The sequence below is a fragment of the Orbicella franksi genome, chromosome 15, assembly GCF_964199315.1.
Source record: "Orbicella franksi chromosome 15, jaOrbFran1.1, whole genome shotgun sequence".
Classification (NCBI taxonomy): Eukaryota; Metazoa; Cnidaria; class Anthozoa; order Scleractinia; family Merulinidae; genus Orbicella; species Orbicella franksi.
The window spans coordinates 11,412,773-11,433,340 of NC_138159.1; the positions used below are offsets into that span (position 1 = coordinate 11,412,773).

The 20,568-nt window shown below is 39.2% G+C and overlaps 2 protein-coding genes across 2 annotated transcripts in view; one reads left to right on the plus strand and one right to left on the minus strand.

The window, feature by feature from the left end:
- LOC145469933 (alsin-like) overlaps window positions 1-20,568 on the plus strand; it is a 69,319-nt gene that overhangs the window by 13,119 nt on the left and 35,632 nt on the right. Inside the window, exons 5-13 of the mRNA XM_081453753.1 lie at window positions 6,145-6,352; window positions 9,774-9,832; window positions 11,861-11,973; window positions 12,135-12,324; window positions 13,673-13,738; window positions 14,761-14,818; window positions 15,853-15,966; window positions 18,099-18,233; window positions 19,962-20,090. Coding sequence (XP_081309879.1) covers window positions 6,145-6,352; window positions 9,774-9,832; window positions 11,861-11,973; window positions 12,135-12,324; window positions 13,673-13,738; window positions 14,761-14,818; window positions 15,853-15,966; window positions 18,099-18,233; window positions 19,962-20,090 — 1,072 coding nt within the window. The remainder of the gene's footprint in view (window positions 1-6,144; window positions 6,353-9,773; window positions 9,833-11,860; window positions 11,974-12,134; window positions 12,325-13,672; window positions 13,739-14,760; window positions 14,819-15,852; window positions 15,967-18,098; window positions 18,234-19,961; window positions 20,091-20,568) is intronic.
- Window positions 1-20,568, minus strand: part of LOC145470011 (uncharacterized) — a 130,968-nt gene that overhangs the window by 1,499 nt on the left and 108,901 nt on the right. The window lies entirely within an intron of this gene.

The following is a 20,568-nucleotide window of genomic DNA, read 5'->3' on the forward strand; positions in this document are numbered from 1 at the left end:
TTTGCACTGACGACGGTGCAGGCGGCAGTGGCATTGACAATGGTGCTGGCGGCGGTGGCGTGTTTCGTTTGCATTGACAACTGTGCTGGCGGCAGCATTGGTAATGGTGGTAGTAGGTGAATCCCCAGATTGTGTACAAGTTGAAAAATGTATTTATACTGAAGTGCTGGCATCTTTTATGACCATTACTAGCTAGAAGACATTGCAATGAAATGAACTTGTGTTGTGTGTTCATGGACATTTTCCTGTATGGGTGATTTTAAACGGCATATGACAAGAAAACAAGGGCAGCTACAACCATTACTTGACCTATCTGAGATTCACTCTGTCGTCACCGCAACACACAATTCAATTTTGAACATGTCTTTCTAAGGTTTAGAACAATCCACAAATCAGGACGACCAACAGTTTCCGAAACGGGGACGTGCTGTCTTTGCTCCGTGAATACGCATTGTCCATGGCATCTATAATGCTCGCATGGCAGTGCATTTCACATGATCACCATGTGAGCCATGAAATGATACAACGTGGAAGACAGGTTTTCCACTTGATAAGTGAAAATCACTTGCAGATCCAGCTGGTCCACCTCATATCCGTCGTACATATATATGTGGCTGTATTTTTCTGGCATGGTCACGTTCCGCCAAATCTGTCTCCATAACGAGTCTTTTACCATAGCGGTCATCATGTTCTGAACTGGATGACTAGTGAGTCTATTAACAAAAAATATTGCATCAGCTTTTTTTTATTCTCACCAGAGGGGGTATCCCTCCTGATGTCAGCCCATGGAGGGGAAGGGGGTATCCCCCTAGCATGATGTCAGTGCCCAGCTAGGGGAGGGGTATCCCCTAAGGGACCCACCCACCAGTTTGGCTGCCTGACCCACCTGATGACATCATGGTGACATCACATTTTCTCGAACTTTTATTGGCGGCCATTTTGAATACATTAAAAAGGTGGTCTCAGCAGGCTAATTTGGTACCCATCCTACTACTTCATAGAAACCCGTGAATCACTTTTCTCATGGTAAAAATGGCTAGCGGTATTGCTCATGGGTGTATACACACGACAACGGAGTCGTGCAAGATGGCGGCCATACTCTAGCTAAGAGGATAACAGAGACATGCAGCCTTGGTTTATAGGTCTTTCTTTAATAAAGTGTATTATCGTTTGTCTCACGATGTAGTCACTTGAGATGTAGATCGCGACGTTTCGACTGCTTACTGCTAGTCTTCTTCAGGCGATAAGGTCAACTGATTGCACGGTATCATTTATATCACAAAGGTCGGCTGTGATTGGTGCATTTCGATCCTCCTATTGTTCCATTGTTCCAGCGAGTAGCTGTTCCCTCAGTGGTCCGCTGTTGTACTGTTCTCCTGTTGTGTTTCTTGATCGTGGGTATCCATGCTTCAGGAATTTCAATTCCACTATCCCTGTTGATGTTGTTAGGGTGAAGTCTTATGTGAATAGCTTCCTTGACCCTACGTGTGTACCAGTGAGGATCTCGATCAATAAACTTGACTTCATTCCAGATAGGATAGCGGCCGGTCTCGTGGGTGTGTTCAGAAACGGCGTAGGTCTGGGTACGGGCGAGTCGTATATCCCTGTCGTGTTCTTTGATCCTCTCCTGCATAGATCTCCCTGTTTCCCCGATGTAGACTTTGCCGCACTCACAGGGAATCCTGTAGACAACACCATCTTGTTTAGCTGGGTTAACGGTGTCCTTTGGTTGCACTAAGTGTGACCGAAGTGTTGTGTCGGACTTAAAGACGGTGCGAATGCCTTGTTGTTCTAGGCAGCAGCGGAGAGACTCCGAAAGTCCTTGGACATAAGGTAAAACGGCGGTGGATTTAAATTCCGCGGCAGGCTCTCTTCTTGGGGTTGTTTGTGCCTTTGTGATCTTCTGTACAAAAGAGGAGGGATATCCGTTAGAAACAAGTACAGATGACAGATGTTTCTTCTCTCCAGCGATTACTGATGGTTTGGTGACGAGACGTTTAGCCCGGTCGTACAGACACTTCACAATACCGCGCTTTACTGACTGAGGGTGGTGTGAATCATACGCTAGGTACTGATCAGTATGTGTTGGTTTCCTGTAGACACTGGTGGTAAGGCAGCCATCAGGTTCTCTGTAAACTGACGTGTCAAGAAAGGCGATCTTGTTGTTGTTCTCGATCTCCATGGTGAAATGGATTGATGGTTGTGGACTGTTCAGGTGTTGCAGGAAGACGTCAACTCTATCCCGATCCAGGATGGTGAAAGTATCATCTACGTAGCGTTTCCAGGTCTTAGGCTGGCAAGGTGCGGACTCTATTGCTTGTTATTCAAATATCTCCATGTAGAGATTAGCAATAACCGCGGATACAGGGCTCCCCATGGCTGTGCCGTCTCGTTGTTCGTAAATCGATCCGTTGTACTGGAAGTACGTAGATCTTAATACGAAATTCAAGAGGTCCGCGATTTGAACTGGTGTAAGTGTCGTGCGGTCAGCCAGGCCTGCGTCATTCTCCATTTTTTGTAGCGCGGCTTTTACGGCGCCCTCGATCGGTACATTGGTAAACAGTGACTCTACGTCGAAAGACACCATGATCTCGTGGTCCTGGATCCCTGCACTGGCGATGGTGGAGGCGAAGTCAGTTGAGTTCTTCACTGTGAAGTTCGAGTTACCTGCAAGAGGAGATAATACGTTAGCCAAGAAAGCAGACAGGTCGTATGCAAAGGTGTTGACACACGACACAATTGGCCTAAGCGGTGTGTCGGCCTTGTGGATCTTCGGCAAACCATAGATCCTAGGTGGTTGTTTGTGTCGAGGTCTGATCTTATTATAAACCGCCTCTGATATGTGTCCACTCCATTTCAGGGTTGGCAGCTTCTCAGATAGCTTCCGGGTCAAGCGGTCTGTCGGATCTTTGTTGAGTAGCTGGTACGGTCCGGAATCAATTAGCGCTGACATTTTTGCGTGGTATGTGTCAGCGTCCAGGATTACGCTAGTGCGTCCTTTGTCGGCCGGAAGGACCATGATTGAGTTGTCCTCTTTTAAGCTTTTAAGAGCCTCCTGCTGTTCCTTCGTGATGTTGGGCGTGGGTGGTTGTGCCTGTTGAAGGATGGTGTTGACGGATCTCCTGACTGTGTCTGCTCGCTCCGCATCTAGTGGCCTGACTGCTGACTCAATCTTGGCGATGATCTTGGTGGCTGGGACGCTCGTAGGAGTCACGGCGAAATTAAGACCTTTCTTCAGTAGGGACACCTCAGCTTCGTTAAGGGTCCTGGATGACAAGTTGATAACCCATTTTGTTTTGTCAACAAAAGTTGTAGGAGAAACAGAAGACTGTTTCTGTCGCAAAAGTTTCTCAAACTTGCGCTGTTGACGGTCTTTGGTGGTATTAAAGACTCGCTGGGTAGTGGATTTAACCTTGTTGAGTACCTCTGCAGCGTCATCCGCAGAAAGAGCAGATGTTATGCTCTGTGCTGTTGATTCGGCTTCTTTCTCCATATCTGCCTTGGCTCTCTGCGTCAGTCTGATTCTTTCCCTCAGGAATCTCATGGATGCTAGTTCAGCGACTCTGCGTGCGCCTCTGGTGGGAACTGGCGGCCGAACTTGCAGATCTCTTGGAACAATGTGGTTCTTAATACACCTTGTGAGAAAGGTGAGATGGTTTGTATAGCGTGCGAGCTTGCGTGAGCAACGCTTATGTCGATGAATCAACCTTAGGGCTGTGCGCCCATATTTCTGGTCAATGTCGAGGAAAAGGTTGTTGTGTATTATCGTTTGTCTCACGATGTAGTCACTGATACCGTGATAAATGATACCGTGCAATCAGTCGACCTTATCGCCTGAAGAAGACTAGCAGTAAGCAGTCGAAACGTTGCGACCTACATCTCAAGTGACTACATCGTGAGACAAAGTTAACGATAATACACTTTATTATTGCATCTACCACGATGAATAACAACAACCTTTTCCTCGACAGGTCTTTCTTTGATATTGGACATCCATGTTATGGTCAATTGACAGCTGTCAAAACAACAAATCTGCTGACCAGTATCACATGACCATATTGTGGGCTCAAGTTTAGAACTCATCAAGGTCACATGTTTTTTTGAAGTTGACGGTTGACTGCTGACCTGGTTTTCCGTTGCTTTTCACGTCAAGTTAATTTCTTGTAATCAGGGCTAGGTTGTTTGGAAGTGGGTTAACACTAGCCCAGGATTAAAAGTTAACAGAAGTATAAATTTTTCTTGTATATGAATGTTTTCACTGGTTTTGTTTTGTGGAAAACACAAAGAAAACAAAACAAATAAAACAGAAAGTCAAACAATATACAGAAAACCTCACTGTAAAGTTATAAAACTCAAATCAAAATTCTTGCTTATCATGGCTAAGCTTAATTGGGCTTTGAACAATTAGGCCCAGAAGCTCTGCTTTTAGGCTTAGCTAAATCTATCTATTATTTCTTTTGATTAATATTTTATACTAGTGGTAATTGCAGATAAGGGGAGTGGGTTTGTTTTTCTGGATTACTATAATTACAAAGTTGATGGAACCCAGCCCTCTATTTCAGAAAGGCCTTTGGGTCATGCAGATTTTCTGGCAGGCAAGTTCACCCCTAGCATCAAGGGCTGATAAAGCATGCTGAAGCACAGTTGAAATATTGTTTGGGTTTACCTGTAGTGCTTATTATTGTCTTATAACCCTTGATTATTAAAAGTGTAATAAATTTTGTTTGGAAAATGTTGTGATCACTTCTTATACCTGTATATAACTGAATGTTAGTTGTTATATTACAGAGATACCAACCGAAAAAAATCAAAATCCGGGAGATCGCCAATGTTACTTTTTTTGACTTTAAAAAGTGTTGTTCAGAGTAAAGATCTTCAGATTAAATTTTAAAAATTCATCAAATATCAAAAATACTTTCCCCCAAAATACAAAAATCAGCCTAAAATATGTTAGAAAAATGTATTTTATGCACTTTTATTTGTTTTGTCTGGGAGATTTGGTGACTTGTACAGGAGAGCAGGAGATTCGGTCTGTATCTGGGAGACTCTGGGGTAATCCAGGAGAGTTGGCATAGATGATATTAATACTTGAACTTCACAGAATTGGAGACAAAAATTGACTATAACATAATCTAACCAAGAAAATAATGTCACTGATTTTTTTCTCTTATCAGCATAGCTTTTATGGACCAGAGTTCATACTCGCAATTATAGAGTGTGTTGCACCAACTTTCTTTACTTGTCCTACAAATTTCACAATAAAGTATTGCAATAAAATTGAAAAACTTAAAACCATTTTGGTTAAAAAATTAATTACAGGGTTTCAACATTTTTTCAATGTCATTATCAAGTCAATTCAGTGAACAAGAATGCACCAAATGAATGTAAATATAAACTAAGAATTCCTAAGAGATATGAATGCAAGGAAAAGAATGATAAACAATGCTAACAAAAGCCCTCCAAGAGGACTTGCGGTTACTGGATAGTAAATAACAACAATGGTGCAAAAAGAGTTTCAGAGTTTTAGTTTTATTGGCAAGTACATGTATTGTTTTAAAATTTGAGTGCTTGACTTTTGTTTTCTCTGCATCATTGTGTGCAACATTCAAAGGTAAACATGCTGCAACTTGCTGTGCATAATGTCGCATAAAGAGTTGCACAATGTCTGGGTCTTAGGTTATTGCACATGTGCTGGTTGAGTTTCAATGTGGTAGTTTTCCTAATGATTTTGTTAATAACGAGAGAACCCTTTGCTACACCAGAAATCATGAATTCTCTACTTTTTGTCCATGTGTCAGGCCTCAACAATGTATCCCTTTAGTGTAAAACACCTTCATTACGTTTTTAGGGTACTTAGTACTACCTTTGAACTACACTGTACCAAATGTGATACGTAGAAGTGTAACGGGCATAACTAAAATTGGTTTAAATCTTTGTTTGATGTTGAAGATAATCAAAAAGTGTTTAAAGAGAACTCTTGATATTTGAAATGCTCATGTTTCATGTAATGCATATTACAAGGGTGCAGTTCAACTATCATGAGTTGGCTTAAAGAGCTTTTGATTATCTTCCATTTTTTCTTATAAGATCATAATAATATTTTGTTCTCTAAAGTTTTAAAGATTGATTTTGGAAATATTTTAGTGCAATGCCAAGTGTGGCAGCAACAATGAACAGCATCAGAGAGAGCAGATCCATGCCCTCTTTAGTCAGTGATGATGACCTTGCAGCAACAGCAATTAGACCAACAGATAAAAGGGTGTTATCTCCATCACAGTCCTTTGATGACACAAAAGAACGATCACTACAACATGGCAGGGTGGAAATTGTCAGGCTCACCATGTTTAGAACGGTTTGTTACCTATGGAAATCAGAGAGAGCATGCAATTAATTTAGTCAAAGAGATTGTCAGATTTATTGACTACACTTAAAGTGTATATGACACGAAAAATAATTTCTGCTTATTTGAAAGGCCTTTCAAAATACAGAAGAATGGCATCTTTCTTTTTGAAATATCTTTTTTCATGTTAGAGATATTCATGTTTTTATTATGCAAATTAGATCAATAATGACATCATATTGTTTGCAACTAAAAAGTGGAAAATACTGAATAAACGATATCTCTGGAAATATTGAAGCAGTGTTCTCGAAACTTGGCACCACAAATGTGCCTCACAAAAAAAACAAAATGACATCCTTAGTGCTGTTGCTATGACAGCAGTTTCCCAGTTTTTGTCTTAAACCAAGACTAAACCAAGAACCATCTACCCCACCCAATCTAATGATGGGAGTTAAAACAATATGGGAACTATGTCTGTTCCAAGTAGGACCCTTTGTTTCACTTTAGAGGTTGCAAATGGAGATTTTTGGTTTTTTGACAGAAAGAGACTGGAACTGAAAGATTTGCTATGGCAACAGCACTAAGGGTGTCATTTTGTTTCTTTTGTGACGTACATTTGTGGCGCCAAGTTTCGAGAACGCTGCTTCAATATTTCCAGAGATATCGTTTATTCAGTATTTACCATTTGTTAGTTGCAAACAATATGACATCATCACTGCTCTAATTTGCATAATAGAAAAACGTCAATATCTCTGAAACGAGAAAAGATATTCCAAAAAGAAAAATGCCATTCTTCTGTATTTTGAAAGGCCTTTTAAATAAGCAGAAATTATTTTTTTGTGTCATTTACACTTTAAGAAAAGTGAAAAAGTAATAAAAGAAAGTCTCTGGTGAACTTGCTAGAATTTTAGAACAAAAAAGGCTTCCACTGCTAGATAATACCTGGTCTTCCTCACAAATATACCAATATGTAATAAGGTTTCTCTGAAGAGATTTTGCATGTACATCTACCTGTTTCTTTAAGGAACTGGAAGCACCACAAAAGGATATTCCACTTTAAAGTAGCTACCATATAATTTGTGAAGAACATTATAGACCACATAAGCAGGGTAGGGGAAAAAAATTGAAATTCAGTTGTCCAGTGGGCCAGTACATCTCAGTTTTCAGTTGCCCCCGTTATAATATTACTTGCCCAATAGATGCGCAATGTTCATGAATTATCACTACATCAACTGCGTTGTTCATCTTGCAGTCTTAAGTTTTGAAATTCTTTTTGATTGGAACTCATCATTAACAAGACTACTGACAGAGACTAATTTCACTTGCCCACTGGACCACCAAACTTCCATTTTCCTTTCTCAAGAACATAATTTACTTCCTCTGGGCAATCATACCTAAGTTTATTTTCCTGCCCCGATAATGTTAGTCAACACTGGGTACTAAGGTAAAAAAACCCTACCCACTGGGGGAGGGCACACCTAAAATTGTATGAAAATATTTTTTTTGATCAAATTCTGGAACGTCGGGGAAATAAATGTTTGGAAATATCAGGAATAGAATTGAGAAAGCTAAAAACAATGCATACTTTATATGGAGTTCCCATTTTCTGACATACAACGCTACTTAACAGCAAGTTTTCTAAAATTTACTTAAATTGCAGTTATAACATAATTAATCAATGTTGGAGTAATTGACTATCTTAATGTATGATTTCTGGCCTAGCCTTGCCTTGGGGAACATTAAGGGTCTTGGTGAAACAACACTCCTTGTTTCCCTTGGGGTCGGCCATTATTATCCATTCTATTAGTACAAAAATGGTGTACCCTTTCTCTCTGGATGTTTTTTTTTTTTTACCCATTCTTTAAGTTAGCTTGTAATGTTTTCCTGGTTTAATGGAAGCCATTGCAGAGTGGTACGTAATTTTGTCGAGTTGCATGTTGATTCAAAAGCAAGTTATATGTGATTTCACTTCACAGAACCTTTGTTACATTATTGTACTGTGAGGATAACCAGGTAGATTGCAGCAGAAGACATTTTTTGAAAGGAGTCAAATGGTAGAACCTCGTCTGTTTTGCTACCTTGGTTTAATTTAATACTTGGTAGCATATACTGACCAATTGACCAAAAATTCCTCAAACGTAGGTACTATTTCGGGAACTGTACTTAGTGATTTTGTAGCCTCTTCCAGGCATTCAGTTAGTTGAGGTGCCACACAAAAAGAGGTCGAGCAAAACAAATAGGGGAGAAGCATAGCAAGGGAAAGCGAAAGAGCACCTGTGGGCAAACTTAACAAAAGGTCATTTTGGTATAGCAAGATGTGGTATACCCTCTGATTGGTCAATTTTGACAGGTTTTGTCAACCCTCAAATGTTTCTGGCACAGATGAGAAATATGGGATATTTTGACGGTCAGTGTAAAACGAGGTTGACGGGCCTACACGACACCTACAGTTTGTGACATTTGTACATTTGCCATTCTGTTCGGTCTCTCGACTCTTCTTAATTGCTTCACATGTTTATGAGGGGTACTTTTGTTTTGTTGTTACAGCCTGGCTGTTTGATTAGAGCTGTTGGCAAGTTTGGTATGTTGCTTCTTATCACGGATATCATATTTGACATATTTATCTTCATCTGATTTCTCTTCAGAGACTGCCGTAGCTTTACTTTGAGAAAGAATGCCGTGATTTTCCAGTCGATTCCTGTCGATCTCCTGAGTAGGTTTTAGTCCACTTTGCAGAAGGAGTATCTCTAGTCGGCAATCTAGCGTTAGTTTGTCATTTTGGCATATTCAGTGATTTTCTTTCTACAATTCCCAACACATCTGCTGACAACTGAAAACCACAAGCAGGCGGTCATGTTACGTGTCCCTGTAGGCGGTCTATAAGTGATTGGAAGGACCTTTTGTTAAGTTTACCCGCAGGCGTTCTTTTGTTTTCTCTCACTGTGCTTCTCCCCTATTTTTTTCCTTGCCATTTTTTGCGCTGTGCTGCAACTAACTGAACACCTGGAAGAGGCTAGTGATTTTGCAGCCTCTGTCTATTGCTGCAAACTGAGATGATGACTCAGTGATTTCTCAATGATTTTAAAATGGCAAAATTTTGAAGTACTAAATTAGATTCAAATGCTTTAAAATGTCACTTGAAGTGAAAAGGCTAAAACTCGTTTATTCCTGGAGAATTCCTTAACAATTAGCATGTTACATACGCCTCTTTCACGCTCCTTTCCTAAAAATTGCCAACCAAACTGGCCAAAACTTTATTTGAAGTTGAAAACTAACATTCCCTTTCACTTTCAGGCTATTTTTGGCTTGGATGTTTGTTTGTCCATGCATAAAAGCAAACTCTGGAGACTCTTTTCCCCCTTTATTTTTCATTTTTTTTAGAGCTACACTGTTAACAGTAATAATTTGTAACATATTATTTTTCTTCTGCTAGGTCGGGCAGCTCAGGAGTGTAACTGCTAACACAGAACACTGTGCTTGTATAGCAGGCAGGTCAGAATGACACTTACAACCAGGGCCATAGCTAGTAACAGGCAACCTGAGGCACTTACCTCAGGCAGTTTTTCATTTTTGTGTCTTTTTCTGGAAGGGGGAAAGTAAAACACTGCTAGGAAATGAAACATTGCCTCAGTCATAATTTGGCTATGGCCCTGCTCACTATCCTGCTATTAATGATAAATAACAATAACAGCAATACTACTACTACCACTACCACTACCACCACCTCTACCGCTGCCCCCGCTGCTGCCCCCACCCACACTGTGCCACGCCCTGGCACGCCTCCACCGTGAAGGAAGGAAGGAAGGAAGGATGGAGTGAAACTCCCATACATACCCATAACTTCGATTTTCCAAGTTAAAAAAGGCGGCCACAGAAATTGGGTGGGGAGGGGATGGGAGTATCTTTCTGGACAAGAGAAAATTACACTGGGCAAATACATTTGGACACAACACTGCTCTCTGACAGTTCAGCGATTACACATGGGCATACCATTATTTATAGGCATTTATTTGCAGGTCATGTGGTGGGCTCTCAGCCAGTGAAAAGGAAGAATCATGCATCAAATGAGAATGCTTTTTCTTTTCATTTTAAACATGAAATATGCTGCTGGGTGGTTTGCTTGCAGCTAGGATGTGCCAAACGCTGCTTTCATAGACAAGTGAAAAGCCACAAGGGAAATATTGTTTGTGAACACACAAGTTTTATCAGAAGTAAAGCTCTACAAAAGTTTTGTTTTGTCCAGAATTTGGTTGCATGTATTTATCTCAGAGAAAGCACTGTGTTACAAAGTCTTTGAGGTTGAATCTTTCATTATAATGGCAGCCAGTCACATGAAGTTTGGTTTTGAATCATCCTTTTGACCTAAGATTGGTATCGCTGATTAAGAACTACATTTGCTGTTGGACACAATAATAATTATTAGTCTGGGATTTTGTGATTATTTATTTGTAGAACCTGCCAAACTTGGTTATTAATTATTGTAGTTTTTGTTATTAATTAGAGTGAAAATTTTAGTCTAGAACTAATAATAAAAAAACACTCTAGAAATAGATAGACACCTGTTGAAAACTTTTAGGATACAAGGAAATGCACTACATAGTATGTGTTTAATTTCTCTTTGAATGGTCTATTAGTTCCTGGAAAGTTTCCCTTAATTTGCAGCATTATTCACCTCTTTGGATATAGATGCTATTTATTAGCTCCATGAAAACTTTGCTGCATGCAACAGGCTTGCAACAACATGTGACAAGTGTTCAGCACAAATTGTTTCATGTAAATTGATTTGCCTGCGATTCTTGTAAATATTATTCTGTAGCATTTGATAGTCTTAAAACCCCAAGGAATTTGAGACCTTGGACAATGTTACACTACAGTGAAACCTCTATTAAGCGGATCCCCAATTAAGTGGACAACCTTTATTAAGCAGACACTAAGCTGGGTCCTGAAATTAACTTCTTATGTTTTCCTTTATAACGAACCCCTATTCAGCGGACACCTCTATTAAGCGGACGTGGACACTAAAATAAATTGTATTTGGCTAATTTCTATTGTTAAAAACCTCTCTTAAACGGACACCAAACTGAATTGACAAAGAGTCCATGTACCGTGTGTATTATCATTGCTGTTTTGCTGTTATGTTTTTGCATTTAAAAAACAAATTAAAGTTGGTAATGAAAGGTATTGAACTTGAACTCTGGATAGCTTCCTTATTAACAAAACAGAACTTTATTACAGTACAGAGTAGCCATTTAATGTTAATCATGAACAAACATTGGGCAATTTTTACAAACCTCTATTAAGTGGATACCCTCTATTAAGCGGACACTTGGGAAGGTCCCAAAGGTGTCTGCTTAATAGAGGTTTCACTTTGTATCTAAAAAGTTGGTTTTGAGTTTGCATGAGGTGAGCAGTGTGCGCTACAAGAGCTGGGTGCAACAATGTTGTAGCATCTAAATCAACTCTGAGAGCACTCACGTTGAGTTAGTATATACCAAAGAAAGTGTTAAATATATTTTTCAGTGATAAGAGTGGGAAGTTGGAGATCATAAGTGAACTTGCCGGTAAAGAGAGATTATTTTACTACCAGCTGGCTCTCATTTGGCAGGCTGTTCTGACACCATTGCTACAATCAGGTAATTAAAGCTGATGTTTATACATGTAACACTTTATTAATGGTTAAAAGGACAATTAATACGTCATAAATTTCCCAGAACTTTTCTAAGCTGAGGAAATGAGATCTTAAATTGTGTGAGAAAATTGATGTGACTTATGTTGTTATGACTTGCTGTTGTAGAAGTATGGTCATGCCTGGCCTTACAGGAGGTGGGACAAGTGTTAGCTCCTATAATAGAGTCTTTTTATGGCATCATGAAGTGTGTCTCCACAAGTCTTGTGGCTGTTACCCAACTTGTGGAATCAATGAAGAGTTTCCATGAATTATTTCAACTGTGCTGGTCAGATGAGTTTTTACAAGTATTTGAAAGGTATATGTTACCACTTAGCACTGCTGCCAATGACATTAAGGTGGCCAAACACTGTTTTCCTGCTTCCAGCAATATTGTGAAAAAGTGGGTGCAGGTTTTCACTGTTTTTCAGAAATTCGAAAAACGTTAAGAAGGAACGTTAAGAAGGAAGAAAGGAATCCGCCAGAAGTTTGAGTAATGAGTGGACAAAAATTTTGTACTGAGATTATTTACGTTGTTTTGCAAATGGCTGTGCAGCTGTTCAAATATCCTCTCCAAAAAAATCAATTCTAACAACACCAGTGTTGAAAACAAATTTCGAAGTTCATGTGACACATTTGAAAGTGCTGGTGAAATGAAACTGATGATGAAAGTTTACCTGTGTGTGTACAATTTCACAGAACTTTGGAATTAATTTTCTTGAGTTCCCATGGGAAATTACTTCTGGTGTTATTTCAGGCAACTTCTTATATCTAGATCTTTAGCCTCATGTATGAGAAAATGTAAAAAGGACTGCGAAATACCTAAAATTATTCTGGTTCTTGATTTTGGCCCATTAAAAGCTAAAATTGCTCGATTTCCTATCTGATTTTCTGATCTTAAACACCAAATAATTAAAAACTCCCGCTGTTAAAATGTTATAATTATAATACTTCAAACAGCATTTTTTTTCCTTATTATTTTGGTTGGCAGATAGTCAGAACTAACAAGTGAATTTTCTATAAATTAGCATATCCAATAAGTCATATCAAATACCATAAATTATCTTAATCCAGCTTGACACACAGGTAACCAAGAAAATTTAATAACAATAAAAACCTTGATGTAGAACTTGTGATTTGCAAACTTAAGATGCACAGGCATCAGTGTGCTCAATAAATAAATAATTAGTAAATAAATGAATAGTTTGTGTGGAAAGAAATGATTTACAGATATTCCAAGTCCTATGAAAGAGCACAGTAACTTTGATGTTGGAAATTAGACAGTAAAGGTGCAATATAGTAGACAGGTTTAGTTGTAGTGGGAGGTGCGGTGGCCTCATGGCTAGTTCACTCGACCCTGGAGTGAGCAGTCCGAGTTCAAGCCCTAGCCAGGGACATTGTGTTGTGTTCTTGGGCAAGACACTTTACTCTGACAGTGCCTTTCTCCACCCAGATGTGTAAATGGGTACCAGTGAATTTATTGCAAGGGGGTAACCCTATGATGTACTAGCATCCCATCCAGGGGGGAGTAGAAATACTCCTAGTCACTTCATGCTACTGAAACTGGGATAAGTTCTGGCCAGATGAGCCACTTGGCTCCTAAGCAGACGTTGCCTTAACCTACCTTAGTTATTATAACTGGCATGAACTCTTATCTTTGCTGATAGGTTTTCTGAATGCTTTAGCAATGGTGTGGCATTTGGTGTGTTTACAGCATTTTCAAATGTATCAAGGTATAGTGTTGCAAACTATGACATATTATGTCAATTTGTTTAGATAACCAAATCCTGCACTGTGATTGGCTATGCAAGTTAGCAAGATGGGGCCATATACAAATAATTTATCACATAATTTCTTATGGAACTCTGTAAGCTTATGGGAGGTAAACAGATAGACAGTAGTTTTAAGTATGAATATGAGTGAAACATTTTGAGAGCTGTGGAAGTCCTTGTTTAAATGTTGGGAACAGATGATGTGTGCAAAATATCTTCAAAAAGTTCCAGTTAATAATTGAATCCTCAGCAAATGTTCACAAAACTGTCAAGCACTTTGAAAATCTGCGACCCAGTGGCATCTGAGAACTTTTTGGACAAGACATTTTATGGTTCCTTCATGTATTCATTTAATGGTACTGTTAACAAATTGCGGTGAAAAATTTCAAAATTTTGTTCTTTTGCTCTTTAATTGGAGAAGGCATTTAATTTTGATTTCTTATGAAATTGTGAAAAAAACACAAGATACACAAGAAAGAGGGTATTTTTGCAGGCTAAACTTCATCTCTTACTCTGCACAAAGAAGGAAATTTGTGATGCAAAAAATTGTGGAGTAGGTCTCTTTGTAGCTGAAATGGAACGAAGTTGAAGTTTGCAGTTGAAGTTCAACATTTACAAGCACTGAAACAAAACTTCATGTCAGGCCTCTTACTCCTTGTAGTTAACTATGTTAAATTATATTTAACTATATTATTTAAAATTCCAACAGGAATTCTGAGGCTTTGTGGACAAAAAGGGAAAAACAAAAGAAATCAGGGTCTTTTGTTTTGGACCTCTAAGCCTTGGTGCCGTGATAGCATTTTTAATTAATACTGTATATCAAACTTGGGCTTTTACTTAAGTTCATTTTGTAAGAGATTGAGCATAGATTGCTGACAAGTGACTGCTTAGTAATCTTAATGGCTTTCATTAGATCAGTTTGATCTTAATATTACTTTATTGATTGAGTTAGTCAATTTGTGCTCTGTCTGTCTTTTCTTTAGTGATATAACATCTCAGAGCAGAGCTGTCTTGAGTGATATCTTAGATGATACAACACAGGTAATCAGCCATATTTGCCATATAATAATATTTTACCCAGTCCCAGTGCTACTTTATACTATCTGCCTTATGTATTGCATAACTCTGTAGTCTCTATTTATTAGGCAAACAGAGGATTATTATGGTTAATCTAATCCGTTACATTGTGTTACAAAATACAGACACAAATATACATATATTAAGTAAAACAAGAAATTTTCAAATATAGTACCCTTCTACTGACTGAGTCTGACTATTCAGATGAACCAGTCCTATACCTTCAATTTGCTGAAGTCATCTGGTACTGGTGTCATTTATTTGTTGACTGCTAAACTGTCCAAAAGCAGTCATTACCTTTCACACCAATTAAATAATTATTATATTTGATCATTAGCAGATAAACTAGGAAACCCCATTTCAAAGCTTGCATAAACAAGCACAAGCACAGTCTTGTGTTTTTTTTGTAGAGGAATCTTCACTGGCAATTTTATATCATCTGGCTAATAAAGTTACGGTAAAGGCCCTCGTACGCAGACACCCACAGGACATGAAAGCTTCCACTGTATTACAATCTGCTTCCAGCCCAAACAATAATTATTATGTTCCCAAATAACCAGATTAAAAACACATTTTTTTAAGAGCAGTCAAGTTCCAAACAAAGTGGGGTAAAAAGCGTTGTTATACAACTGATGATATTTTCTTGTTTCTTGCACATGTTCTCATATTAATATTGTAATGTAATCACATGAAACTAATCAAACTTAAGTGTATCTCAGGGAAAAATCCTTGACAACAATATGACAACCCAACAGAAGTGGTATGACAGTTTGCTTGATAACATCCATCCAAAACAGTGTAATTTGCAATAAACAAGGGAAGCAGTCATGGTTCCCTCTCTCCAGTACTCTTTTGGAGTAGATCTAGGTTTAAGTGTTCACCTGATGTCAGTGTTATGCTGCTGTCAATTATTAATTTTTATGAACATGAAATGTGCTGCGCATGCACTTAATATATGAATTATTAATTACTTATAAAATAATTCTCCTTTGCTTCAGGATTTTGTGAGTTATGACAATGCATTTCAGTATATGATGCAATTTCCACTGTTGAAGATGCAGCATTACCAACTAATTGTGACAAAATTGCACAGCACATTAGAAATTTCTGAGGTAAGTCTTGTCCTGAATTGTCTAAAGTAAACTACCCAAGGCTAAAAGATGAAAATATGACTAAAAGAACTATTAATAGTTATGGTTAGTTTGCACATAATGCCTTATATCTGTGTTGTTTTTCTCGTGCACAGAAATCCAGTTGCTAGATTTCTGTGCATGTGCATGTCTGAGTGAAAATGTCATAAACCACAATGCTGTCGTGTTATTATACTTACAATTATTTTAGTTTAATTTTATTCATAATACCTTATATCTGTGTTGTTTTTCTCATGCACAAAAATCTAGTAGCTAGATTTCTGTGCATGTCCGCATAAAAATGTCATAAACCTTGATGCTGTCATGTTGCACATGCCTTTTTGAGTAGATTGGAGCTAATTTGCTCATACCCAGGCTATAAATGTCCAAAATGTCCAAAAAATGCATTTTTGCCAAAAAACTAGGGGTGCCAATGGGTTAAACTAGCCTGCTCAGAACCATATTGGGAGAATATCGATCCTTGGTATTGTGTGATGTGGCTTGGCAGATAGCACTCCTGCCCACTGACAGACGGGCATAGAGGATCTAGAGGCCAAAGGAACAAGGGCATGGTGCAATAGACTAATGCGACCTGTTCGAGTGGATATCATGGAACTAAGCTTTGGAAGCTACCTCAGAAAGTGGCTTGGTGTACCAAAGACCTTGACAAACATGGCGCTGTATAGCTCCACATGAAAGCTCCAGCTCCTAATGAGTGGAGGAGTGGAAGGATGCTAATGCACAGCTCTACATGATGTTGTGGGCTGATCCTGTGGTTAGATCCATGTCCCTTGATGCACTAACTGGGAAGAAAGAGGTTGTAGCAGAGACTGTTGAGGAGGCTGAGGGTAAACTGAAGCAGGGCCTTGGCAAGGGGAAAAGGCACTCAGTGGTCTAAGAAGAATTAGCTGGTGAGGTGTGATATGGTGACTGATTAGCTTGAAGCCATGGAGGATAGGAGGCAGGATTCTGTTGCAGTGAGGCAGTCCCTGCAGGTTACATTACCACTTGGGAGGCAGCTGAGAATGAGCAGGATAAGTGGTCAGACCTATTGTCAGTGGAACCCCTGAGGATCAATATGTTCCTATCGGCTCAGTGTATGACCTTTTGCCAGCCCTTGTCAACTTGTGCAACTAGGAGCTGAGTGATTCAAAGGTTTGTAAGTGTTGTGGTAAGATGGGATCTCTGGAATGCATCCTTGCTGGGTGTGAAACCAGGCTTTCAGTATAATCTGGCAGCATAACCAGGTGTTAGAAGTCCTGGTCTCTCCTGTTGAGAACCAGTGTCAAGACAAGGTGTATGTTTCATTGAGATGGGATTTTGTTTGTAAAGAAAGGTGAAAGGGCCAAGGAGAAGTCTGCCTGGAAGGCACTGTAATAACTATGGTGTCAAGCTGTAATGACTGGAGGGTGTTAGCGGATCAATGCTGTCGGCCCCTGGTTTTGTCTGCCTCAGATTGCTGTGACCTCTCTTCACCCTGGTCTAATACTGTGGACTGACAGTCTTAAGACTGTTTTGTCGGTTGAGCTAATTTACCATGGGAGAGCAGCATATAGCAGGCATATGAGAGGAAAATGGCCCAGCGCTAGTATGCAGATCTAAAGAGTCAGTGTGAAGATCAAGGGTGGACATGCTGTATTTATCTAGTTGAAGTGGGTTGCTGTGGTTTTGCTGGCAGGTTTGTCATTCAATTCTTGACTGATACTAGGGTTGCACCTAATGCAAAGGGATCTGTAATTGTAAGTAGAGCTACATTAGAGACAGCTGAATCTATGTCTCCTTGGATAAGGAGAAGCCATGACAGGTCCAGTTAATGCTTCTCGGGACTTTTGTTGCGTGGTATTCCCCTGGTGGCTCCACTTTTGGGATGCTGGATCTGCCCATGCATTCAACTCCTCCCCAAATAAGCCCTGAAAACAGTGTGGTTAGCCACACTTTTTTCTGTCCATGAGATCAAAACAATTTATGAGTAATTATATGAATTAAAACTGAGCCAATCAGTATTGAACCACAGCAATTTGAACTGAAGTGTTAACTGTGTTTGACACACAAAAGGGAAGTATAGAAATGAGTTTTTCTTCATTCCATCCTTTTTTTTCATTCTCCTGGCACAGGCAAACATAGAGGAATGTGCAAGACTACATGAAGAGGCTGAACGATGGGAACAATTTATCACTGAGGATGAAAATAGGCAAGCAGAAGCTGAGCGTACTCATAAGTTTTGGTGTGATTGCCCTACCAAAGTCTCTGTAAGTTACCACTATTTAGAAAGATTTCATAACTAATTCCATAAGTGATAGCAGTGTGAGAAGTTGTAGTCATAATGAGAAATCAAAGGCCTTTTGGGCAGGCTGATGTCACTTGTTTTAGATTGCAAAGAAACTCATTGCTAACCAAGTGAGTGTAATTTAAGTGTAACACTGGCTAAAGTAAACAGGAGTGCATTTTTTCTGCTGATATTTTTTTATGAATACACATATACATGTATCTGACCCAACCTGGCCCGATCTGACCCTTATTGGCAATCAATTCTTAATTGTGATTTATAGCTGTTTTCTGATTCTTGGAAAGGGTGCATCAATTGTTACTATTAATTTTTTATTGACTCATTGTGATTCCTATAAAAAAGGAATAATTCAGCTCTTAAAGATGTTACAAAATACCTGGTATCATTACCAGTACAATCCCAGCTGGCCTGATCTCACAAAAATTTGTTGCTTTCAAGCCTTAACACAAGTAGCATGACGATTTGGTCTAACTTATACCATGGTGGTCTCATGGTTAGTGTGCTCACCTCCAGATTGAGCAGTCCTGGTTCAGGCCCTGGCCAGGGACATCACGTTGTGTTCTTGGGCAAGACACTTAACTCCCACAGTGCCACTCTCCTCCCAGGTGTAAAAAATGGGTACCTGCAATGCTGTGGGGTAACCCAGGGATAGACTAGCATGTCATCCAGCTACTGAAACGGGAGATAGCGTAAATCCTCAAATTAGCTCACGGGGCGCTTATTTCAAATTGAAATTTTGGCCAATGGGAGAGGCACTTATCGGAAGGGGGTGCTTATTTGAGGGGAGGCACTAATTTGAGGATTTACTGTAAGTGCTGGCCTGATGGGTGACTTGGTTCATATGCAAAAGAAACCCTTTAAAAGCCTGTCACAAATGCTTGAACTTTGCCAAGGTCTGCATGCCAGTCCCATGAAAAAGGAATAAACAGAGTGTCTTGAAACTGTTCAGCATGGTTGAAACTCATCTTTCCAAAATCAATAGCCCAAACCACTGGCAAATCAACAGTTTATGCCTGTCTTATGTAGCCTGCAAGTTGCCAGTATCACCATTTATAGGAAGTTACATTAGGAATACAAAGAATCCTTACACAGGAATCTCGCATTGGGAATGGAAGAATCCCTGCATAAGAATGCAGCAAAGGTCAATTCAATTCAATTCAATTTTAATTTAAACTCTCACAAACATTAATTTTACAGAGGTATCAGAGAAGGTCCCCAATATCCTTGTGTCCATTATGACTCTGGTCAGTTGATTGGAGGGAAATTACTGTCGAGTGTAACAAAGAATTGGTTCTGGAAATTCCAGAAATGACAGAAAAATGTGTGTAGTGTATGTGTACATGAAACTTGCAAGAGGATCTTGGTTTTCCAATTTTCCTTCATTCTTTATGTACGTTATGTGCATTACTCAACATGAACCATTCACTAGCCCTAGTGAAGGGTTGTCAAAAATAGCTGGCTACCAGAGAAAATCACTAGCAGAGTAGCTGGCATGATCAAATAAATGGGCTATCCATCCAATTATTTTAGAAAAAGAAGGCAACATAAGCCACCTTTTCCAACAATGAGGATGCCTACTTCAAACCTTTGTGACAATGCCACTAGTAGTGTTTAGGTTCATTGAACTCTGACCTGCACTGTACCTTTTATTTTTAGTAATACTAAAATAATGCTTACTTTTTCTCTAAAGGAGATTTTTAAGCATCCTCACAGACGGCTGTTGAGAAGCAGCAATGTACACAGTCTTTTTCCAGCAAAAGGGACAAGGTTTTCAACACCACTCTATGTTTTATTTGATGACTTCTTTGTCTACTATCAGGTATGTTACTCATATGTAGTGGATGTATGTAGCACCTGTATTGTACAAGTAAAGACATGAGGGATCATTGGATTATTGAAGCTATGTATGCTACAACTTGGGCAGATTGGAAAATAAAGCCTGAAAACCTAAATTAAGCTGTGAATGGGATTTGAACCCATGATCAACAAGTGAGCTATCAAGCCAACTCAGGGAGCTGCATGGTTATATATGTTGTGAGTTCATACATGTAATATACCAGCAAATAGTCAAAATATTGTGACTAAACATAGGACACATATGAAATGCTGAGTAAAGACATAAAAACATGAGAGATATATTGCTGCGTGGTTTGCAACTTTGGCAGTTATCAGTACTGCTGGGTCTTTATATTGAAAACATGGATTATACTGTTTACAGTATGTGTTGTTTTGTGAGTTCATTATATATTCATCCCCATGATCTGATGCTTATTGTAATGAGTTTTATTTTTATGTAA